This window comes from Oncorhynchus kisutch, linkage group LG26, assembly GCF_002021735.2.
Source record: "Oncorhynchus kisutch isolate 150728-3 linkage group LG26, Okis_V2, whole genome shotgun sequence".
Lineage (NCBI taxonomy): Eukaryota > Metazoa > Chordata > Actinopteri > Salmoniformes > Salmonidae > Oncorhynchus > Oncorhynchus kisutch.
The window spans coordinates 7,823,760-7,850,044 of NC_034199.2; the positions used below are offsets into that span (position 1 = coordinate 7,823,760).

The 26,285-nt window shown below is 41.3% G+C and overlaps 1 protein-coding gene across 1 annotated transcript; it reads left to right on the forward strand.

The window, feature by feature from the left end:
• Nucleotides 1-1,420: 1,420 nt before the first annotated feature.
• On the forward strand, nucleotides 1,421-23,517 carry LOC109870865 (actin-related protein 3). Its single transcript, XM_020461545.2, has 12 exons — nucleotides 1,421-1,616; nucleotides 4,897-4,952; nucleotides 5,313-5,425; nucleotides 6,663-6,773; nucleotides 7,443-7,538; nucleotides 7,785-7,892; nucleotides 16,396-16,539; nucleotides 18,806-18,979; nucleotides 20,211-20,303; nucleotides 20,514-20,639; nucleotides 21,535-21,618; nucleotides 22,429-23,517. The coding sequence occupies exons 1-12, from the start codon at nucleotides 1,573-1,575 to the stop codon at nucleotides 22,522-22,524; spliced, it is 1,245 nt and encodes a 414-aa protein (XP_020317134.1). The 5' UTR covers nucleotides 1,421-1,572; the 3' UTR covers nucleotides 22,525-23,517.
• The last annotated feature ends 2,768 nt before the right edge of the window (nucleotides 23,518-26,285 follow it).

Genomic DNA, 26,285 nt, shown 5'->3' on the forward strand with positions numbered 1-26,285 from the left:
TATTGGAGTTCCTTGAGGGCTGTCGTGGTATCGGCTTGAGGGGTATCGGCTTGACCATATATAGACAGTCGTGTCCCTTTACAAATCATGTCCAAACAATTGAATTTACCACAGGTGGACTCCAATCAAGAAGTCGAAACATCTCAAGGATGATCAATGTAAACAGGATGGACCCGAGCTCAGCTCTAAGCAAAACATATAGGCCTATGGGCTAGGCTACATGAGGTGTGCGACTATGACTTGAAAATGTCACAAAAGAATTCTCAGTGCTGAATGTTTTTTTCTTGCCTGAAGCTGGGCATCATTCACAAGTGATCATATATAATTCACAAGTGGTAGGCTAATATTGTCACCCATCAGAATATTATTGATTTAATCTTGTCTTTACATACACTAAATAATATGTGGGAAATGTGTATTTATTTAGAATGGACAATTCTCCTGCACCTGTCTCGAAGCAGGGGGAAAAAAATACATGTCATCTATGCACTTAAATAGCGAACGGGGGACACTTTTCCCATGGTTCATTTTCATGCCAGCCAGGTAGGCTATACTCCTGTTGTAAAGCGAAGCAATGTGCTTAATATTAGGAGCAGCATCAGAGCTTGGAGAAGCCTAATTACCTTGACCAAACGGTCACGTGGAATTTGACTGCCGTCATTACCCGTGTCCGCTGGTGTGGCGGTAATACAGTCACCGTAACAGCCCTAAGCGCAGCTCATATTAAGAAATCCAGACTCATAATCCATGCCCTTTTGCTTGGATTTGTCAGAAAAACAGAGACAGTGGGAACCAGACAGATCATTTGGGGATATTCTCAGTGCTGAATGACATACTGTATCTGTCTGATGATGATGATGATGATATGATGGTCATGATGATGACCCATTGTATCTGATGACAATTTTGGAAAGGTCTAAGAAAATAAGAATTAAGAAATTGTGTAGAATTGTTTGGTTGATTTATGGAATCTGATGGAATTATATGGAAATTGAGTGAACAACATGCATCACACATCAGAATATGGCAACATAGATAATTTGGAAGGAAATTAAGTGTATGTTGCATAATACTGTAGATTCATGAATTTCAGGCTGTCTAATGCATATTTTAATAAGAATGCACTCGGTTAATTGTATAGCACTGTAAAACTCAAATTCTGGATTTGATCTCAATCCTGGTCCAGAGAATTTGTCCATTTAAATTGATGTGCCCTAGGCCAGTATTGACCATTGCAGCATTATATTATTTTATTAGTTCTAATAAAGTTAGATGGATTTTATTTAGGCACAACCACCTATTGTGTCACGTTTTATTCCCCTGGCAGTGTTGATGCTTTACTCTCAGGGGCCACTGTGATTGACAGCTGTGAAGCTGACTCTGCCTGCTTCACTCAAGCGCTCCCCGGCGTCAGCCATCTTGCCTGCCCTAGACCGATTGCGGAAGTAACGTTAGAAACTGTACTTTGTGCAGGTTCAGGTTTCCGCCTGTGGACGGTTTGCAATATCCTCCAGCCGACACAGACAGCTATCGATTAACAGAAAACATTTGTGATTACCAGAAGCACACGAGATGGCAGGACGATTACCGGCGTGTGTTGTCGACTGCGGTACAGGGTAAGCTATTCAAACTAGACCGCCTTGCAGACAGCGCACCGAGATTTTGGGTGTCACCGACTCCGAGCCCATCGCTGTCAGCAACTGGGTGTGTGTGCTAGCTATAGCTTGCTAATACATTGAATCAATGTAACCTTGGGCCATTTATTACAAAACTAACGTTTTTTATTAGGCTGTTATTGTACTGCTGTTTAACATACATTTATGCTGTATTCACTAGCTGGCTAGTTATACGCCTGCTATTTGCTTTCATCATCACAAAATGTTTTCTTCCTGTTGGAAAGGCATTTTCAATACAACATATCCACCCAATCTGTTCTTCATTGCTGGGGATCTAATATATTGCATTTCGGAAATACTTTGAATGGACAGTATAAAGGGTCTTCCATGTTTATTGTAAAGTTGAATTTTGTATCGTTAATGGTATTCATTTCATAAGTAATTGTACAGTGCTTGCTTACTAGTGATGCCCGGCATTGAGCATGCGCAGAGCGACTTCCTACATTGTCGACTTCCTCATTCAGCGTTTTTAGTCCATATATGGTCGTTTTCGGCAACTGAACATGTTTTTTTTATTAGCATACTTCTCTAATTTCCTAAATTTAGCCGTTCCTTTACCATCTCAAATGAAACCATACATTAATAATTTTCTGAATAACAAAGACTGGTTTGTATTCAATAGAAAAGTTCGAGGATTCTCATTTGCGTGACCTCACAGTTCTACAGCACTTTGTTTTGATTGTGCATACTTCTGCTTCATGCCCATCCTTTTTTATCATCTGTAAATATTGTAAATGCCAATATGCTGATTGCACGTCCCAAGATCTATTTTAAGCCAGTGAATTAATAACAGTTGGACCTAAACTAATCCCTCATTATTGAGCTGTGCAATGCACCACATCATTCTAGTTGCCTGCAATAATGTGATCTTAATAGTTAAATAAAGGGTGTTTTGGCAGTTAATCACTTTGGTAAATGTTATTCAGTGACAATAATGTTTTTGTGCATTTCGTTACAAGTAACGGGGGGGAACAGTTATGTATCAGGATATATATTTTTGACGATATATCGTTTTGACATGATCGCAATATTATTTTTGCGCTAGTCAACTATACCTGCACCAAAACTCCAGTATTTTCCTTTCATACCTTGTTCTCCGTCTTCATTTTAATCAAATTGGGTGCCAATTTGATTTCAGCCCTTTTATTTACATGACTGATCAAAACTTGTTTTCTCATGGCTCTCTCTTGTCCCTCTGCAACAAACATTTGGTGAGCGATATGTTTGGAACATCGAATCGCAATAAATTCACAGTATCGAGTCGCAATGCATATAGAATCGTGAGAATCACAATACACATCATATTGGTACCTAAGTATCGTGATAATATCTTTTCGGCTTCCCAGCCCTAATTGTTACTCTTACTTGCTGTCTATTAATGCACAGATTGTAATCTAAGGAGCGATATCTAATGTAGGCATTTGATATAGCCGAGACCTAGATTTATGTTTAATACTATAGTTGGGGTTATTGCCTAACTAAATATGCAACGTTGTTTGCAATCCATACAGAGATTTGAATTCTTCACTCTGCATGTTTCCTTACATACCTCTCTGCATGTTTCCTTACATACCTCTCCACTTATCTTCCCCGCTCCCTTTGGGCTATTAGTTAGGCTAGTGCATCTGGTCCACACTGGGAGGGAGGACTGGAAAACTACAGCTGAGGATGGAGAATGAGGCTAACTCCTTTGTAGAGCAGATGTTTGAAACTGCCATAAAAGCCAAGTTGCTAAAGTACCAGGCCAGCAGAAGTCTGGTTGAGTAGGCTACACCACCACACAGCTCATGAGTCATGCTCACGACAGCCAAAATATTTGAACTGAACTCTACATCCTCTTACCTCAAGCACAAGTGGGCCGCTATTCTTAGAACTCAACAGTGAAATGGAGCAGCAGAGTTATTGTACTGCTTATTTTGTTCACTTCTCTATAACAGTTTTGTTGGGAGGTCTGTGAAGAGCCACTGTTTTATGTAGGCTACTGTATGTTTTTTTATTTTGTATGGGTCAGTTTTGGTCTAAACAAATGTTTCAAATGCAGGTGTTACAGGCCAGGCTTGCTGCTAAGTGTAGTACCTGGGGCTATGGTGGAGTCGAAATTTGCTTATCATGCTCAGCAAACAGTTTTGATTTCACACAGTAAGGCCATTATCATTATTCAAACTTGGCCTATACCAGGCCATGATTCACATTGTAGTCTTTCTTCAAACACAGCAATAAGGTAGCCTAGCTTACATTTCAGGCCTTGCCTAGGCCTAATGCCCCAAATCAACCTCTATTCCCTACCCTCCATTTTAGGCACTTGCAGAGACCTATTTCTAAGAATACTGAATGGATGTTACCTAAGCATTGTCATATTTTGTAGGCTATACTTATCTGATCCTCTCAGTGAGGAGGGGCTTGAGGATCGATTTGTATTTGAGTACTCCTGTGGTTATGTCCACTGGTAAGAGTGTAGTGAAACAGGCTTGTTGAAGCAGGTAGCTGCCCCAGACAAGCTAGGACTGTTCTGTGGAATGAAGCCCCAAGCCTACGTCTTCCACGTGCAGCTACTAAAATGTTAATCCTTACCAGCTCTGTTATTCCTCACTCATTGGGTAGGCCTTGTTATATTTACAATACGGTTAAAATAGGACTTAAAAGCAACTAGCTTACTCTATAGGCTAACCTACTGCACTGAAACGATGGTATTGAAAAGCATCTCAGGCAATGTGTCTTATATCCTTATGGTAGTAGCTTATGTTTCAACTACGATGAGCTGGGCTGAGATTTCTAGGCTACCCATTTACAGTAAACACAAACTTAACTGTTGTATGCAGCTTATCTTTCTGCGATAAGGCTTTAGCTGTGTGTAAGTGAACCTTATTTGCAACACTTCTGGCACTCTGACCAGTTGTAGGATGATGCTATGCTAAGATTTCTACTCAAAGTGGTGGATTTGGGGAAATGTATGAATAGCCCCTTAGATTCCAAATGCCCTTTTACACTCTTCCTATTGAAGGGTAGGCTATTCAGAGTTGAGCTGCAGTTGTTGGCACTATACTGATCTGTGGAAGAACAGGGGTTTTATTCATAAAAATCACAGAAGCTAGGCCTAACCAAAATATAGGCTATGCCTGCTAATCAATTTGTATTATTTTCTCCTTTTACAAAGTGTCACCCATACAAAAAAATGTGATCAAGTGATGTTCAATCTAATGGTGTGCCTTCTCTCTTTCAGATACACTAAGCTGGGGTATGCAGGGAACACAGAGCCACAGTTCATTGTTCCGTCATGTGGGTATATGTTTCCATTCACCTCACATTGAGGATAGGCTAACTGTTGCCTAGACAAAAGTAATTTTAATAAGCAGAGCCCTAACACGGTTTCAAAGAGTCTAGGTTATGATCTGATATCGTTGATGCTAAAAGTATTTTCAGGCCTGTTATTCTATTTTAGAGCTCTTTGGGGCAATGCTTTGGAAATACAAGGCTGGATAGTGAACAGTGAGGGCATACTGTAGGTCACTCTTGCACTTGGTGTTTGACTGGATTTGTGTCTTAAGCCCTTTCATCAAACACGGCCTTAGTCTAATTGATTCTCTCTGTCTCTGTGTGTGTTTCTTTCTTCCTCCATCCGTCTCTCATCCCTACCAGGTATTGCAATCAAAGAGTCGGCCAAGGTTGGATCAAGGACGGTCAAGGGGGTGGACGACCTGGACTTCTTCATCGGAGATGAGGGGATAGACAAGCCCAATTATGCCACAAAGGTACCAAACCCATGACTCAAAAAGGCTACAGGGCCACCCAATACAGTATATTAAAACTCACATATACCACAAGCAAACCTGTCCAATGCCAAACATGACAGCCCTGAAGAGCCATTTGTATGTGACCAATACAAAGTACAAGCCTACCAATTGAACATGACAAATGGCCTACAAGTTGTCATGTGAACTTGCATACTGTGCATTTCAAAGATACCTATTCCAAGGAAATACGGAAACCAGTATACTGCACCAGAGAGGTGTCTGTCAACGGCCAGTCACTCTCATTTCACATGACTATTTGTCACTACGCAATGCACTCAATGTTTGTTAGTGCACATTATGTGCTACTAGGCCATGCAGGCCTACTCATTATGGTCTTGTACTTGATGTGTCATTCAACCATGCACTAAAATGTATGTTGGTGTACTTAGTCGCAAAGTAATTTACAAGCCAAGGCCTAGTTTCCCAAAAGTGTATTAAGGCTGCTTTCATAGTTAGAACCTTCATAGGAGCATCGTTAAATCTCTGAGCTGTTTTCAAAAACCATCGTTACTAACGTAGCACTTGAAAATGCTTGTTATTTACCGACTACCTCAGACCTCTCGTAGAACAGCTAAGTGCGTCATTATATGCGTTTTTTCCTCCTACGGAGTCACTTTATGCACAGATGAGATCCACTAAACATAGATTCAAAATGTTTATTTGTCTCTCTGTGACCACTGGTAGCTTCACAAGAAGTTAACTATGAGTACAAAGTTGCCAATGTCTTCGAAATTGTTACGAACAAGAGAAGGATGAAAAGATGTTTCAAATGAAAACTGAGATGACTGCATTAAAAGATAAATATACTACATTATAGGATGCATACGGATGTATAATTCATTAATATTCAAATCAATTTCATGTTCATTCAATTGAGTTATATTTAGCTAATTGTAGGCTACTGTTTAATTTTGATTCAACACGTGGGCAGTAGTGTGCCAAATCTTGATTTTAGTGCATTATTGTAGGGTAAGTATTAGAATAACCCACCTCAATATTTGCAGGCAGGGATTATATGTTTTTCGGAGCTGATCCGTCATCAGTATTGTGGAATAATTTGAATGTTAAGGTAAGATTTTAATGGAGAAAGCTGATCCGAGAACATTGTCTTTTGATCGTATCAGTATCGACACATGCCTCAAACCGGGCCCTGTATGTTTGCCAGTGTGATTGACCTTTGACCTCTCGCCCACAGTGGCCCATCCGTCATGGCATTGTCGAGGACTGGGACCTGATGGAGAGGTTCATGGAACAGGTGATCTTCAAGTACCTGAGGGCGGAGCCTGAGGACCACTACTTTCTGTTGGTAAGTGGACCATGGTCCAAATGGGACATTTACAGGATAGAAAGACACCATACAGATGGATAGAGGGCACACTTGTCAAAGAGGGTGGGCTCTCTTTACAATCTGATGGGTGAAATGAAAACCAATGGGTCTGCGGAACTGGAGGTACTGAGTTGTGCACCCCTGGATTAAAAGTGCTGTCATGAATGCCACTGTACACTTGAGGAAGTAGGACTATATCAGCACTGTGAGCCAAGTGAAATAGAATACCCAGTGAAGGGAACTAAAACGAAATGGTTTAGAACAGTGGGCTAAAAACCTTGGGTCTTTCTGGGGCATACATCTATTAATAGGGTTGGCAACACTTCCAGGTTTACAAGCTCGCTATCTGGAGGTTTCTTGGACGGTCTGATATAAGTTGTTACTCTGATCTTAAAAGCGCGTCTCAGGAGAATAAAAATATACATTTTTTTCTCCTCCAATTTTAAGCTGCTGATAAATCAATGTAGGGCGAACACTAAGGCTGTTGTAATACATTGTAACTAAAACCTTTTCTGTACAGGTCTAGGTACATAGCATAGACTTTTACCTGTAATTGAGGGTGATGTGGTTGTTAATAAATCTGATGCTGGTTGGATTAGTGTGTCTGTGTTGAAGTCTAACTCCCAGTACTGTGGTGTCCTCTTGCAGACAGAGCCTCCTCTGAACACACCAGAGAACCGAGAGTATACAGCAGAGATCATGTTTGAGTCCTTCAACGTCCCAGGGCTCTACATTGCAGTGCAGGTATGGCCTCATCATCCCTGGGAACACTATTTATATATATCAGAAACAAACACTTGCACACACACAGCCTTTATGCTTTTATGTAAAACACAGACTTCCTCACTGCCACTGCCCCCTGCTGTTTAATGTTGTGTTTAAATAATGTGGTCAAATAATGTGGTCAATGACATCATGGACACCCTCAGTGTTGTTTTACTGTTGTTGTTTTACAATGGTGTCATATTGACCTTGTGTTCTCTACCCAAGGCTGTCCTGGCGCTGGCTGCCTCCTGGACATCCAGACAGGTGGGGGAGAGGACACTGACGGGGACGGTCATCGACAGCGGAGACGGAGTCACCCACGTTATCCCTGTGGTGAGTGACAAACACACCTGATCTGAGGAAAGCCTTATCACGTCTGACAGAAAAGACTGATCTATTACACACATTCACACGCTATACAATCTCACACACACACACACACACACACACAGTGTTTCTCAAAATGCATACTACTGTGCTCACGGGAGGGTCGGAGTATTACTCCAAAATAAAGTATGCGAAACGGAGCATGGAGGGCACTTCTCAAATGCGTACACCGTTTGTACATATTTTGAAGCATGCATAGATGCAAGCCTCAACGGAAAGTATGCAAAGAAATATGACGCAACCACGTAAAAAATTATGCAACATTTCTTGAAATCAATTTCAGCCATTATTTGAGTTTAAGCGAGAGAAAATACAGGGAGATAATTTTTTTTCATTTTTTTTCTTTCTTTCTTCACCTTTATTTAACCAGGTATGCAAGTTGAGAACAAATTCTCATTTACAATTGCGAAAGCAGTTCGACACACAACGACACAGAGTTACACATGGAGTAAAACAAACATACAGTCAATAATACAGTATAAACAAGTCTATATACGATGTGAGCAAATGAGGTGAGATAAGGGAGGTAAAGGCAAAAAAAGGCCATGGTGGCAAAGTAAATACAATATAGCAAGTAAAACACTGGAATGGTAGATTTGCAATGGAAGAATGTGCAAAGTAGAAATAAAAATAATGGGGTGCAAAGGAGCAAAATAAATAAATAAATTAAATACAGTAGGGAAAGAGGTAGTTGTTTGGGCTAAATTATAGGTGGGCTATGTACAGGTGCAGTAATCTGTGAGTTGCTCTGACAGTTGGTGCTTAAAGTTAGTGAGGGAGATAAGTGTTTCCAGTTTCAGAGATTTTTGTAGTTCGTTCCAGTCATTGGCAGCAGAGAACTGGAAGGAGAGGCGGCCAAAGAAATAATTGGGTTTGGGGGTGACTAGAGAGCTATACCTGCTGGAGCGTGTGCTACTACAGGTGGGAGATGCTATGGTGACCAGCGAGCTGAGATAAGGGGGGACTTTACCTAACAGGGTCTTGTAGATGACATGGAGCCAGTGGGTTTGGCGACGAGTATGAAGCGAGGGCCAGCCAACGAGAGCGTACAGGTCGCAATGGTGGGTAGTATATGGGGCTTTGGTGACAAAACGGATTGCACTGTGATAGACTGCATCCAATTTGTTGAGTAGGGTATTGGAGGCTATTTTGTAAATGACATCGCCAAAGTCGAGGATTGGTAGGATGGTCAGTTTTACAAGGGTATGTTTGGCATCATGAGTGAAGGATGCTTTGTTGCGAAATAGGAAGCCAATTCTAGATTTAACTTTGGATTGGAGATGTTTGATATGGGTCTGGAAGTAGAGGTTAGTCTAACCAGACACCTAAGTATTTGTAGTTGTCCACGTATTCTAAGTCAGAGCCGTCCAGAGTAGTGATGTTGGACAGGCGGGTAGGTGCAGGTAGCGATCGATGGAAGAGCATGCATTTAGTTTAACTTGTATTTAAGAGCAATTGGAGGCCACGGAAGGAGAGTTGTATGGCATTGAAGCTTGCCTGGAGGGTTGTTAACACAGTGTCCAAAGAAGGGCCAGAAGTATACAGAATGGTGTCGTCTGCGTAGAGGTGGATCAGAGACTCACCAGCAGCAAGAGCGACCTCATTGATGTATACAGAGAAGAGTCGGTCCAAGAATTGAACCCTGTGGCACCCCCATAGAGACTGCCAGAGGTCTGGACAGCAGACCCTCCGATTTGACACACTGAACTCTATCAGAGAAGTAGTTGGTGAACCAGGCGAGGCAATCATTTGAGAAACCAAGGCTGTCGAGTCTGCCGATGAGGATGTGGTGATTGACAGAGTCGAAAGCCTTGGCCAGATCAATGAATACGGCTGCACAGTAATGTTTCTTATCGATGGCGGTTAAGATATCGTTTAGGACCTTGAGCGTGGCTGAGGTGCACCCATGACCAGCTCTGAAACCAGATTGCATAGCAGAGAAGGTATGGTGAGATTCTAAATGGTCGGTAATCTGTTTGTTGACTTGGCTTTCGAAGACCTTAGAAAGGCATGGTAGGATAGATATAGGTCTGTAGCAGTTTGGGTCAAGAGTGTCCCCCCCTTTGAAGAGGGGGATGACCGCAGCTGCTTTCCAATCTTTGGGAATCTCAGACGACACGAAAGAGAGGTTGAACAGGCTAGTAATAGGGGTGGCAACAATTTCGGCAGATAATTTTAGAAAGAAAGGGTCCAGATTGTCTAGCCCGGCTGATTTGTAGAGGTCCAGATTTTGCAGCTCTTTCAGAACATCAGCTGAATGGATTTGGGAGAAGGAGAAATAAATAGGGAAGGCTTGGGCGAGTTGCTGTGGGGGGTGCAGTGCTGTTGACCGGGGCAGGAGTAGCCAGGTGGAAAGCATGGCCAGCCGTAGAAAAATGCTTATTGAAATTCTCAATTATGGTGGATTTATCAGTGGTGACAGTGTTTCCTATCTTCAGTGCAGTGGGCAGCTGGGAGGAGGTGTTCTTATTCTCCATGGACTTTACAGTGTCCCAGAACTTTTTTGAGTTAGTGTTGCAGGAAGCAAATTTCTGCTTGAAAAAGCTAGCCTTTGCTTTTCTAACTGCCTGTGTATAATGGTTTCTAGCTTCCCTGAACAGCTGCATATCACGGGGGCTGTTCGATGCTAATGCAGAACGCCATAGGATGTTTTTGTGTTGGTTAAGGGCAGTCAGGTCTGGGGAGAACCAAGGGCTATATCTGTTCCTGGTTCTAAATTTCTTGAATGGGGCATGTTAGGAAGGCATTTAAAAAAAAATATCCAGGCATCCTCTACTGATGGGATGAGATCAATATCCTTCCAGGATACCCCGGCCAGGTCGATACCCCGGCCAGGTCGATTAGAAAGGCCTGCTCGCTGAAGTGTTTCAGGGAGCGTTTTACAGTGATGAGTGGAGGTCGTTTGACCGCTGACCCATTACGGATGCAGGCAATGAGGCAGTGATCGCTGAGATCTTGGTTGAAGACAGCAGAGGTGTATTTAGAGGGCAAGTTGGTTAGGATGATATCTATGAGTGTGCCCGTGTTTAAGGCTTTGGGGAGGTACCTGGTAGGTTCATTGATAATTTGTGTGAGATTGAGGGCATTAAATTTAGATTGTAGGATGGCTGGGGTGTTAAGCATGTTCCAGTTTAGGTCGCCTAGCAGCACGAGCTCTGAAGATAGATGGGGGGCAATCAGTTCACATATGGTGTCCAGAGCACAGCTGGGGGCAGAGGGTGGTCTATAGCAGGCGGCAACGGTGAGAGACTTGTTTTTAGAGAGGTGGATTTTTAAAAGTAGAAGTTCAAATTGTTTGGGTACAGACCTGGATAGTAGGACAGAACTCTGCAGGCTATCTTTGCAGTAAATTGCAACACCGCCCCCTTTGGCAGTTCTATCTTGTCTGAAAATGTTGTAGTTTGGAATAAAAATGGATTAATTTTTGGTGGTCTTCCTAAGCCAGGATTCAGACACAGCTAGAACATCCGGGTTGGCAGAGTGTGCTAAAGCAGTGAAAAGAACAAACTTAGGGAGGAGGCTTCTAATGTTAACATGCATGAAACCAAGGCTATTACGGTTACATAAGTCGTCAAAAGAGAGCGCCTGGGGAATAGGAGTGGAGCTAGGCACTGCAGGGCCTGGATTCACCTCTACATCGCCAGAGGAACAGAGGAGGAGTAGAATAAGGGTGTGGCTAAAAGCAATAAGAATTGGTCGTCTGGAACAGAGAGTAAAAGGAGGTTTCTGGGGGCGATAAAATAGCATCAAGGTATAATGTACAGACAAAGGTATGGTAGGATGTGAATACAGTGGAGGTAAACCTAGGTATTGAGTGATGTAGAGAGAGATATTGTCTCTAGAAACATCATTGAAACCAGGAGATGTCATTGCATGTGTGGGTGGTGGAACTAATAGGTTGGATAAGGTATAGTGAGCAGGACTAGAGGCTCTACAGTGAAATAAGCCAATAAACACTAACCAGAACAGCAATGGACAAGGCATATTGACATTAAGGAGAGGCATGCTTAGTCGAGTGATCAAAAGGGTCCGGTGAGTGGAGAGGTTGGTTGGGGGTCACGGCGATTTAGACAGCTAGCCAGGCCATCGGTAGCAAGCTAGCATAGGATGGAGGTCTGTTATTAGCCACCTCTTGCGTTGCGTCAGTAGATTAGTGGGGTTCCATGTGGTAGAGGGGATTAATCCAAATCACACAACAACAACAACAATAAAAACAATAGATATAGTTATATACTTATATATATAAGCATGCCTCTATATATAATAAAAATAAATAAATTGTCCGATTGTCTATTCAGATAGCAGCCGATAAGACAGCTAACGGTTAGCAGGCCGCAGATGGGCGTTCAGGTAACGTCGTGACGGAGGAGCCAGCCGGATAACTCCTTCGGGTAGATAACGTCGGCAGTCCAGTTGTGAAGGCCCGGTGGGGCTCCGCGTAGGCAGTAAAACGGGTCCGGATAGGTGACTGCAGCCCAGGAGTGATTGATGGAACTCTTCAGCTGGCTAGCCCGGAATAATTGATGTTTGCTCCGCAATCGACGAAAGCCGATAGTCACACGGATAGCAGCTAGCTAGCTGTGAGATCCAGATGAATGTCCAGAGTTAGCGGTTGAAATCCAGGGACATGGAGAGAGAAATTGGTCCGGTATGTTCCGTTCCGAGCCGCGCTGCGCCATACAAAACTGCCGATAGATTTTCGAGCTAAAGGATAGCTGATGACCACAAACCGTGGTTAGCTGAATACTAACGATTTGCCAGTAAAGAAGCTAACTAGCTTCTGGATTAGCTTCTGGATTAGCTTCTGGATTAGTTTCTGGCTAGCTCCTGGCTAGCTTCTGGCTAGCTTCTTGGAGGATTACAGATTTGAGGTAAATAATACTTTTTTATAAATATAAATTGGTGAGGCGGGTTGCAGGAGAGTGTTTTGAAGATGAGTTTATGGAAAATTAAAAAAATGTATGTGAAAAAAGTTGTGTGTGTGTGTATATATATATATATATATATATATATATATATATATATATATATATATATATATATATATATATATATATATGGGACACAACAAGACGCGGACAAAAGACGTCTGAACTGCTATGCCATCTTGGTGCAAGTTGAAATGTTGCCTATTCACATCTCATATGTTGCTTGACTACAATATTTTATCTTGATACGTTAATAAATAAATACTGTGTTAAGTTTGGCATGTTTATCTCCCTACGTACCATAGATCGCAAGCCCATAATAAGTCAAATGGGCTAGCTACTAGTACTGTTAGCTAGCCAGAGGTTAAATTCTTCATGGCTATCTTGCATAATATTAGTTTTAGGTCATTTTTGCCAGTTAAACTATCTGGTTACCTACATTATTACGATTCATATAAAGTGCATTCTGAAAGTATTCAGAACCCCTAGACTTTTTTCACATACAAATACAGCCTTATTCTAAAATTGATTTAAATATTATTTTCCCTCATCAATCTACACACAATACCCCATAATGACAAAGTATAAACAGGTTTTTAGAAATCTGTCAGGGCTACTCAGACATTCAGAGACTTGTCCCGAAGCCACTCCTGTGTTGTCTTGGCTGTGTGCTTAGGGTCATTGTCCTGTTGGAAGGGGAATCTTCGCCCCAGTCTGAGGTTCTGAGCACTCTGAAGCAGGTTTTCATCAAGGATCTCTCTGTACTTTGCTCTGTGCATCTTTCCCTCGATCCTGACTAGTCTCCCAGTCCCATGAAGTCTCCCAGTCCCTGCTGCTGAAAAACATCCCCACAGCATGATGATGCTGCCACCATGCTTCACCGTAGGGATGTTGCTAGGTTTCCTCTAGACGTGACTCTTGGCATTTAGGCCAAAGAGTTGAATCTAGGCTTCATCAGACCAGAGAATCTTGTTTCTCATGGTCTAACAGTCCTTTAGGTGCCTTTTGGCAAACTCCAAGTGGGCTGTCATGTGCCTTTTTACTGAGTAGTGGCTTCCGTCTGGCCACTCTACCATAAAGGCCTGATTGGTGGAGTGCTGCGGAGATGGTTGTCCTTCTGGAAGGTTCGCCCATCTCCAAGGTGGATCTCTGTCAGAGTGACCATCGGGTTCTTGGTCACCTTCCTGATCAAGGCCCTTCTCCCCCGATTGCTCAGTTTGGCTGGGCCGCCAGCTCTAGGAATAGTCTTGGTGATTCCAAACTTCTTCAATTTTTAATAATGATGGTGTCCACTGTTCTTGGGGACCTTCAATGCAGCAAAAAAAATGTTGTACACTTCCCCAGATCTATGCCTCGACACAATCCTTTCTCGGAGCTCTACGGTCAATTCCTTTGACCACATGGCTTGGTTTTTGCTCTGACATGCACTCCAACCAAGTTGTAGAAACATCTCAAGGATGATCAATGGAAACAGGATGCCCTTGAGCTTAATTTCGAGTCTCATAGCAAAGGGTCTGAATACTTATGTAAATAAGGTATTTCTGTTTTTTAATATTTTAATTTCTAAAAGCCTGTTTTCGCGTTGTCATTTTAGGGTATTGTGTTTAGGATTTTTTTCAAATTTAATCAATATTTGAGTAAGCCTCTACCGTAACAAAATGTGGAAAAGGGGTCTAAATACTTTCTGAATGCACTGTATCTAGCTGATAATTATCAAGTAAAACACTTGCTTTGTGTATATCTTGGAAGAAGGCTCAGTGAATTGGGAGATGAAGTGTGAGGTAATACAGTAGGGGGAGTGTGTGCTTCATATTGTTATGCATTCTCTACACTCATCCTCACAAGAATGTACTCAAGAGAACGTGGTCGAGAGAATGCACTCTGAGCATGAGTGTGTAGTCACGGTAGTATGCATATTGAGAAACACCCAGAGAGTATAAGGATTTTTTTTTAAACAGAGACGGATGTACAACCTGAACTTGTCCAATAGGAACACAGATTGTTGTGTTCCATTGCTAAATGTTTTTCTACTGCGTGTCATACTTAACACAAACATGGTCCCAGCGAAAGGCTCCCTCAGCCAGACCCCTGATCCTGCATGTGTCTCAATACTTCTTAGTGGCCTCCTTTGCCTGTTTCCTTCCCCGTTACTAAAGAAATCTATACTGAACAAAAATATAAACGCAACAATTTCAACGATTTTTTAGTGAGTTATAGTTCATATAAGGAAATGAGTAAATGTAAATAAATTCATTTGGAGCTAATCTATGGATTTCACATGACCGGGGAGGGGCACAGTCATGGGTGGGCCTTGGAGGGCATAGGCCCACCCACTGGGGTGCCAGGCCCAGCCACTGAGGAGCCAGGCCCAGCCAATCAGAATTCATTTTTTTCCCAACAAATGGTCTTTATTACAGACAGAAATACTCCTCAGTTTCATCAGCTGTCTGGGTGGCTGGTCTCGGGCGATCCCGCAGGATAAGAAGCCGCACGTGGAGGTCCTGGGGAAGGTCCTGGGCTGGCGTTGTTTTTGAGGCCAGTTGGACATACTGCCAAATTCTCTAAAACAACATTGGAGACGGCTTATGGTAGAGAAATGAACATTAAATTATCTGGAAACGGCTCTGGTGGACATTCCTGCAGTCGGCATGCCAATTGCACACTACCTCAACTTGAGACATCTCTGGCATTATTCTGTGACAAAACTGCACATTTTAGTGCCCATTTTATTGTCCCAAGCCCCATGTGCACCTGTATTATGATCATGCCATTTAATCAGTTTCTTGACATGCCACACTTGTCAGATGGATGGATTGTCTTGGCAAAGGAGTAATTACAGGGATATAAATAAATTTGTGCACTAAATGTGAGAGAAAAAAGCTTTGTGTGTAAGGAACATTTCTGGGATCTTTTATTTCAGCTCATGAAACATGGGACCAACACTTTACATGTTGTGTTTATTTTTGTTCAGTATTTTCTCTTGTCCATTTCTTTTCAATCAGTGCAGATGAAGGCAACTATCAAAGTAGGCCACTATGCTTTTGACACAGCCTTAGATACAGGAGCAATTACCTGGCAAGTAAATGTATTGCAAGAACACACGTTGTGTGGACAGTGGAGATTAAGTCAGCATCTTGTAGGATGTACAAGCCACTGCTTAACATACAGAAAGTCAGCCAAACATAATTCAGGATGTGAGCATCTATGATAGAAAAATATGCCTTCAATGTTGCTAAAAGAATAGTCAGTTATATATTAACTGATCCCTTTTTCTAACTACTGAGCCGAACTATACTGGGCTGGCTTGACTACACATCCACCATAGTTGTTGGAAAGGACAATGTGAAAAGAAAATATCCAGGCCAGTACAGTACGGTTTAGTTCAGCACAATGGTGTAAATCTGGCATGAGCGTTATTTAAACACGTGCATCTACTTTGACCTATTTATTCTTATATGCTGTGATGTCACCTCACCCTAGACATTGAGCTCTGAACCATCTTTCTTTTTGTGTTGCTGTAGGCTGAGGGCTACGTCATCGGCAGCTGTATAAAGCACATCCCCATCGCGGGTCGTGACATCACCTACTTCACCCAGCAGCTTCTGAGGGAGCGGGAGGTGGGCATCCCCCCAGAGCAGTCCCTGGAAACGGCCAAGGCAGTCAAGGTAGGTCACAGTGAACTATGTTTCCCGTCAACCACTACTCCACTCACCAACCACTGTGGTTCATAGTACAGTCAAGGAGCCAATCCTAGACCAAATTCTCAACCGTATCCCTGGTTCTCTGAGGCAAGGTTTTCCAGAATGTTGATTTTAAATTGAAACTATCCTGTTTTGCCTAAGGGCATTTTCACACAGGAATAACGTACTCTGTTGCGGTTCCCTAAGCCATTTTGTGAGAATTCAACAAAATATCTTCTGCTTTCACAAGAACTGTTTTGGTGTGCGATTTACAAGGTGAAGTCTACATTGCAGTAGCATACTAGCTTGGCTTGATTACAACAGTCAGACAGTTCCTCATAACTCACGCTACTGCATCATAACACTTGTCACTCTGGTCCTGGGTCCTGGACCGACCACTTTGGCAGAAGTCCCACTGTTTTGTCTTTCTCCAACAACTAGTCTACCGCTCTCATTATTGTCCAGCACTTTCATTTAATGAAGGTATGCGCCCCAACAGCATTCCTCTACCACCACTCACCCAGTTCAGATTTTGTCACTGTTTGCATTGGAAGTTGACTGAGTATTTGAACATTGCTAACACAACTCTGATTTTTTTCTGAAATATAAATGAAGAAATAAATAAACCAAGATTTCTACAATTGGAAATGTGTAATTCTGACTGTGTCTGTAGTTTGACTATAACACTAGGTGGCGCCAATGTTCTACCCTGTAAGTTTAATACCTCCTGCTAAGAACATCACTTGATGTTCAGTCTTCTCTTTTGTAAGGTAGTTTGAAATGTGGGACACAGATGCAGTTCTGTTTTTGATTTTTTAAGTTTACACTTCAAGATGGATGACTTGACTCCCCAGGTGGTTCAAAGGGTGTGACACCCCCAGGTGGTTCAAAGGGTGTGTGGTGTTCCCATTAACCCCAAGCTTGTAAATTGCCCCTTGTTTTCACCAGAATCAATTGGGATTCACCTCCCTTCCCTTCTTGATCATAAGCAGTACATTTTTGTTGAAAGGCTCACCTAAATCCTTTTTGGGCGTACTGTTGAAGGTCATTGTTTTTCAACCCGAGGCAAACATACACTCTTTTCATCCCACAGACTTGATCACTGACTGCAATTGGTAGCTTGATTTGTATGCTATGTTCTTGCTCTTAAAAAAAGCTGTCCAATCATTTGCATTTGTCTCTACCAAAATCGGTGTTTTGTAGAATTGTTTTAAGTGGAGTCCTGTGTTGTTGGAAAGTCTTAAAATAATTTAGAATGTAATTGGGGCCAAAATCATGGTCAAAACAGGGACGGAATCATGCAGGTACTAGTGTTGAGCAAATTAATGGTTTTGGTTCGATTACATGTTTTAAAACATTAAATGCACTATGCATTATGTGGGTTGAATGCTGTAACAACACAGAATACAGCAATACACCATGATGGTAGTGACTTCATTACCGCGTATCACAGGTAATCACTATTTTAGTAGTTCTTCAAAGAAAATAACACATACTTTTATGACTGCTGAATACCAGCTTTCAATCACTTAGATCAGGTATTTTCAGGCGATGCTTTCTATCCCTCTCGATTGCACATTTTCTGTCTTCTCTCCCTTTCTGTGTCTGCCCTAAACTAACGTAGCACGTGTAAAAGAAACCCAGACCAGACAAGTAGGTGCACAATTGATTATGGTCATTGTAAGTAAATTACCATGTTTTCTGCACTAACAATGTAGAATATTGGCCTGTTGGAAACTACAACTCCCTACTACATCGCCCATTTTGGGCTTGATCTGATTTCTCTCTAGAGATACTGTGGAATGAATTACTTCCTGAGTTGTATTGCTCACCAAGATCAAAGACCTTTAAACATGTGTACTAAAACAAAAGAAATGGAAATAAATTACTATTGAACTTTTAAAAAAGTTTCAGTCCAGCTCTGTAAGTTCTGTGGACCACACTGACCCTACAGAATGTAACGTACAGTATGTAACCAGTTACACTGTACTTCAGCATCCACTCACGCTTTGTCCTCCACACCTTGCTCCCGAATGGCGCAGCGGTCTAAGGCATTGCATCTCAGTGCAAGAGTCTCTAGTTTGTATCCAGGCTGTATCACATCCAGCCAAGATTGGGAGACCCATAAGGCGGCGCAGAATTGGCCCAGCAGCGACCGGGTTTTGCCGGGGTAGGCCGTCATTGTAAATAAGAATTTGTTCTCAACTGACTTGCCTAGGTTAAATAAAAAATACATGTATTTTTCCACCAGGAGCGTTTCAGCTACGTGTGTCCTGACCTAGTGAAAGAGTTCAACAAGTACGACACGGATGGCTCCAAGTGGATCAAGCAGTACACTGGAATTAACAACATCAGCAAGAAGGAGTTCACTGTCGACGTGGGCTACGAGCGCTTCCTTGGCCCTGAGATCTTCTTCCACCCAGAGGTAAGCAGTTATTACTATGCTGTTAAACTGCTTTATAGCAAGAGGTTAGCGCTATGCTAATTAGACTAGCATACCATGAGTGGGAAATGTTCTCTTCAGTGTCATCGAACATTAGCATAATGTTAACTCTGACCTATAGGTCCTAAGTTACAGTAGCTAAACATTTGTGGTAAGACCATCATAAGTAGAATAATCCTACATCGGGGATCATCAGCTAGATTCAGCCGCGGGTCGATTTCTTCTTGAGCAGATGGTATGCGGCCGGAACATAATTACAAATAATTTGTAGACTGCAAATTGACCGCAAGAAGCCCAAACAGATAAAATATTTGACAAAAAAAAAATCATAATTTAAAACCTGGCTTACATTTGTATACGATCACATGTACTCTTACCTGCAAAAAAAAGTAAACAAGGGATACAGGGTGTGGTTCCTGAGTTAATTAAGCAGTTCACATCCCATCATGCTTAGGGTCATGTTTAAAAATGTTGAGCAGGCCATTATTTTGGCTACCATGGCTATGTTCCCATAGGATGACAATGCCCCCACATCCACAGCACACTAATGATCACTGAATGGTTTGATGAGCATGAAAACAATGTAAATCATATGGCACGACAGTCTCAGTCACCAGATCTCAACCCAATTGCTCACTAATGGAAGATTCTGGGGCGGCGCATGAGACGGCATTTTCCACCATCAACAAAACACCAAATGGTAGAATTTCCCGTCGAAGAATTGTCTCATCCCTCCATTAGAGTTCCAGACACTTGTAAAATCTATGCCAATGTGCATTGAAGCTGTTCTCACTTGCCCTTTTAAGACACTTTATTTAGGTGTTTTCTTTATTTGGCAGTTACTTGTATCTCTTAAGTGTGGGAGTACTTTGGAACAGATTTCCAAAATGTAAATCACTTGGAGCTGATTTTCAGGTGTTTTTAGTTTTATATTCAACAATAAAAAAAATTAAATATATATATTTTTTTTCACCGAAAAATGTGGGGTGGGCAGTTGGGGAACCCTGTCCTACAATGTCCTATAATCACAAATTACAGGCAGAAGAGGAGTTGTGCAGATCAGGGCTGCAGAGGCCGGAGTGAATGATGGAGATAGACATCTTTAAAATGGTTAAGATATTCGGAACGATATGTTTCTGTGAATGTGTATACAATTATAAATTCTTTCTCTCATACTTTTCTTCTCCCTTCACTCTTCCTTAAAATCCCCCAGTTTGCCAATCCTGACTTCACCCAGCCCATCTCTGAAGTTGTGGACGAGGTTATCCAGAACTGCCCCATTGATGTCAGACGTCCTCTTTACAAGGTAATCCTATCCCTGGAACTACATAGATCTTGGTTAAAACCACATCCCATTAATGTCCAATAAGCATTTTGGATTTGACTTGAACAGACTTATCAGCTCTCTGGTCTGCAACTCCTTTCAATATCAAAATGTTCTGTATGTGCGTGTGAACGAGTTGAACCCTCTTTATTTGCCACAATATCTGACACGTCCCACTGTGTTCCTCTCCAGAACATTGTCCTGTCAGGCGGCTCCACCATGTTCAGGGACTTTGGGCGGCGCCTGCAGAGGGACCTGAAGAGGACTGTGGACGCCAGGCTGAAGATGAGTGAGGAGCTGAGTGGGGGCAAGCTCAAGGTGAGAGCAGTACCTAGTTATGGTAACCTTATGAGAGCTGTTCCTGTTTCCTTACATAACTGGTCCCGTCAGAAGCTCTGAATCCCTGCTGTTATTAGTCAGAGCTTGTAACCAGCTACTGTTTTGGCAGATAAATGTATCATCCAGAGACTTTTCAGCCATTGAAATCCTTGGGCTGACCACCTAAAGTTACTGAATCCCTGCTGTTATTAGTCAGAGCTTGTAACCAGCTACTGTTTTGGCAGATAAATGTATCATCCAGAGACTTTTCAGCCATTTAAATCCTTGGGCTGACCACCTAAAGTTACCATTGTTACCCAGAAATTATTTCATAATAGAGATTTAAAAGAATTGCTACATTGGACCTTATGCTTTCAGTGTAAACTTAAACAAATAAAATCCAGATATTAAGTACAGTGCATTTGGAAAGTTTTCAGACACCTTCCCCTTTCCATATTTTGTTACATTACAGCCTCATTCTAAAATGGATTAAATACAAACATTCCTCATCAATCTACACACAATACCCCATAATGAAAACAGTTTTTTCAAAAATAATAATTAAAAATAATAATAATTATAATGAGAACTAACAATAATCAAAATTAAAGCTATAGTCACACGGGAATTGAAAATTCAAAAACAATCTATTTAGCAATATTGATTTTGTCATTTTTGAGCAAATGAACACACCATTAGCCATGGCAAAATGCATGGAATAGCAGGAAATTAGCTTTGAAACTGGCTAAATGTGTAGAATTGCATTAAATTGGCTTTACACCGCCAAGATGGGGGTCTCTAAAATGTTCTCTAAAATTCAGTCGTGCCGATTGCCCAAAAAAATAAAAAATCCCTAACATCGATTTATTTCTGGTTTTTGCTTTTGTCTTCTCAGCCCAAACCAATTGATGTGCAAGTCATCACTCATCATATGCAGAGATATGCAGTGTGGTTTGGAGGATCCATGTTAGCCTCAACTGTAAGTATTGCTATTCTGTGGGGGAAAACAGTATAAGTGGAATTGTAGAAATTCTGTCGTGTTCTTTGAACAAAATGTTCTTGGAACAAAATTCATATGATAAGGAAACATCTAACTTGTCACATAGTAAAACAATTTTAATGATTTTAAATGTAATTCAGAAAATATTCTATGTGCCATCTGCATAACTGCATAACTACCTTCCTAGAATGTAGTCCAAGATAATGCAATAAAAGGTTACTGTCAGCACTTTAGCTGAATAACAGTGATTTGCATTGTCAGCATGATTACTGCCATTTTGTGTTTACTCTAAGGGCATATTATCTTCCAGTTTCCTTGTAACCCGATTGAAATGCCAAAGTAATTGTGTATAATTCCAATGTCAAATCAGGGGCATCCATTGATGATGTTCATTGTGATTGTTGCGAGTTTACAACATTGCATTAGTCATGATGAGTCAACTGAATAACACCTTTTTAGAACAGGAACTCCGGTACTGTAGGTTGTGACTGTAAAGTGGGTTGTGTCATCACTGACATTTTACAGCACAGCATTAAATGCTTTTAGTCTTCGGTTAATAAGGACATATACTGTAGATTTTTTTTTTTTACAGAACGTCCTTTGATTTGTATGGTAGAGACGGGCATCTTAAACATGTCTTTTAAGATAGAGAATGAAAAACTCTAACCCACACTCTTTGACTCTGTTTTTTAAAAAAAAAAGTTTTTCAGATCATTTGTTCAACTTTTTCATTTTTTTCTATTTTATTCAAATATGCCAAATGTCAACACATTGCTTTCTCTTTTCTAGCCTGAGTTCTACCAGGTATGCCACACCAAAAAGGACTATGAGGAGATTGGGCCTAGCATCTGTCGTCACAACCCTGTGTTCGGAGTCATGTCTTAACTGTGGCCCTCCAATATCTAATGGTTAGATGGGGTGGGTTGGGTTGGGAGAATAGGGGGTGGTCATGGGAGGGGATGCTGCGGGTCAGGGTTGGTGCGTTTGCGATTTTTGATTGCTCGTTCATTGTACAGAACGAGAAGGCGATACAGAATTTTAAAAAAGGAAAAAAAGAGACCAGACCAAACACAGTCCGGTTGGAAAATTCATTGGAAATGTTTTTTTTTTCTTTGTTTCATTTTCCAAAATGAGGGAAATATGGTTTCTAAACCAAAACAATAAAAGATCATTTCCGGATCTGTCGAGCAACATACTGAAAGCGGGATGGTGGTGGGGGATTTGATGGTGACGTTGATGCCGACAATAACATTGATGATGATAATAAACCAGAAGTCATAAAACATTATTTATGTTTGTAGAACTTGAGTCCAGGGAATATCTGGCAACTCAAGCTATTGTTGATCATGGCAAGGTTATAGAACATATTAATGTCTCCTTTACATAATTTTTTTTCTGCTTCAAATGCACTTCACTTTATGTACCACAGCAAGAGCTTGTTTATATTTCATACAAAGGTTTTTTATATGTAAAACTTGGAATATCCGGGGAGAAAAATGAAAATGCATACCAGTATCAGCAAGTGACCATTTTAACCCACAATGCAGCTTTGATACACAGTATTTTTTTAAGTTAGAAAACTTTTGCTCTCCCTCATTATTCTACCCATGTCTGTCCTTGCTATTTCCCTTTTAATTCTACATTAACACGCCTCTGCTTTTATTTTCGACCATTCCAGATTTCCTCTTCTATATTGCAGTGAAAGAAAAGAGAACTCTATTCATAAAATAATTATGATGACATTGAAAGAGAATGACTGTAGGACCAGTATTGTTAGCCTTTTCTTTTTTTAAATTAAATGCCAAATTATCAAAAAATGTGGGATTTGTGTATTTAATGCCTTACAACATTCCAATAAAGGCTCAAATTTGTTTCTCAGTGCTTGACTGGACTATTGTTTTTACAGCAACAAACACAATCAACACCACACAATGTCATATAAAGAGCTCCAGCCCACGATAAAACAAAAAACAAAACTAGAACACATTTCTGACTGGGTTCTTGTTTGCCTTGTCTCTAATTGTCCAGTGATTTGATAATTCACTGTTTCATGTGCAATGATTTCTCAGACATCTTAAATAACAACATCTAGCCTATACAGTTGAAGTCTGGAGTTTACATACTTAGGTTGGAGTAACTAAAACTCGTTTTTCAACGCTCCACAAATTTCTTGTTAACAAACTATAGTTTTGGCAAGTCAGTTGTGTCATGCACAAAGTAGATGTCCTAAGTAATTTTTCCAACAATTGTTTACAGATGGATTATTTCACTTATCACTGTATCACAAATCCAATGGGTCAGAAGTTTACATACACTAGAGTTGACTCTGCCTTTAAACAGCTTGGAGAATTCCAGAAAATGATGTCATGGCTTTATAAGCTTCTGACAGGCTAATTGACATCATTTGAGGCAATTCAAGGTTTTTCTGTAGATGTATTTCAAGGCCTACCTTCAAACTCTGTGCCTCTTAGCTTGACATGGGAAAATTAAAGGAAATCAGCCAAGACCTCAGAAGAAAAAAATGGTAGACCTCAACAAGTCTGGTTCATCCTTTGGAGCAATTTCCAAACACCTGAAGGTACCACATTCAGCTGTACTAACAATAGTATGCAAGTATAAACACCATGGGACCACGCAGCCGTCATACCGCTCAGGAAGGAGACTCGTTCTGGAAGAAGCCATACAGTTGAAAACCGCAATCAAAAAGCCAGACTACGGTTTGCAACTGCACACGGGGACAAAGATTGTACTTTAGAGAATTGTCCTCTGGTCTGATGAAAGAAAAATAGAACTGTTTGGCCATAATGACCATCGTTATGTCTGGAGGAAATAGGGGGAGGCTTGCAAGCCGAAGAGCACCATCCCAACCGTGAAGCACAAGGGTGGCAACGTCATGTTGTGGGGGTGCTTTGCTGCAGGAGGAACTGGTGCACTTCACAAAATAGATGGTATCATGAGGAGGTGAAATTATGTGGATATATTGAAGCAACATCTCAAGACATCAGTCAGGAAGTTAAAGCTTGGTTGCAAATGGGTCTTCCAAATGGACAATGACCCCAAGCATACTTCCACAGTTGTGACAAAATGGCTTAAGGACAGCAAAGTCAAGGTATTGGAGTGGCCATCACAAATCCCTGACCTCAATCCTATAGAACATTTGTGGGCAGAACTGAAAAAGCGTGTGCGAGCAAGGAGGCCTACAACCTGACTCAGTTACACCATCTCTGTCAGGAGGGATGGGCCAAAATTCACCCAACTTAATGTGGGATGCTTGTGGAAGGCTACCCAAAACATTTGACCCAAGTTAAAGATTTGAAAGGCAATGCTACCAAATACTAATTGAGTGTATGTAAACTTCTGACGCACTGGGAATGTGATGAAAGAAATTAAAGCTGAAATAAATCATTCTCTCTACTACTATTGTTCTGATATTTCACATTCTTAAAATAAAGTGGCGACCCTAACTTACTACAATTAAATGTCAGGAATTGTGAAAAACTGAGTTTAAATGTAGTTGGCTAAGGTGAATGTAAACTTCTGACTTCAACTGTGGAGGGCAATCAATTAAGCAATCATACATGAGGCCATGTATTATGACATTTCTATCATGGCTGTGATGTGGACATAGCCAGGAGGCAAAGCCACTGTGTCCCAGATCTTATTTTAATATTGCAACAATGTTGCAAGGGTCAGAGATGATGTCGAGATACTTTTTACGGTGGAGATCAAGTTTATAAATTGCATGGCTGGACAGTGGATCTCTAAAAGTAGTAGTGTGTTGCTAGGGATTGACGTAAAAGATGACACTTTTTACAAGTGTTCCGGCCATGTGTATGTTGTCTAGTATATCATGGGCACGATAGGCTCTAACAATGGGAATTCTAAATCACCCTTTGTATAATTCATTGTTAAGTATGGGATGTGACTGACATGCAAAACAGTCTTCACACCTTGTAGTTTTACTCATAAGTCCATATTTTCATTGGAGTTACGGATACCCATTCCCCCCACCAGAAACTTTTTCAAACATGCGTTCAGAGACCGCAAAATAGGAGAATGGGACAAGGCAGTGATACCGCATCAGAAAGTTATGTCAAACGGACAACAGGTGATGATGCCAGCATTAGCCACATAGGGATTTTTTTCCCAAGAATTTCAGGTGGGGCCAATTCTTTTTCAACAGGAGTTATCCGTTGTCAGACAACAGTGATGATTGTCTGACAAACCCCCGCACAAATAATATTTTTACGTATGCAACATGCTGCGAACTTGTACGAAAAAAGTAGAAATTAGTTGTACTTTTGACAATGATGTAGAGGCAATAATCTCCATTGTCGTTCATCCAGCAACAGCTGACTCCCATTTAAAAAGCATTGGCTCCATCCGAAATACTCAGACACAAAGTGTATTAATGGCTTTACTGACTGCTGGAGGAAACCTTTTTCCTACCTCTGGGCTATTTCTGTCCTTCAGGAGAATTGAAGCCACCAGAAACTATCAATGTCTGTGTGTACATGGTCACATTGTCCTCTTGACAAGTGAGGACATAGTCCTCAAGACAATTTGGAACCAGACCACTTACACACGAGTGGGAAAGAGGGGATTGAGACTGCAGAGGTGATGTCTACTCAAACAGAGTACTAGTG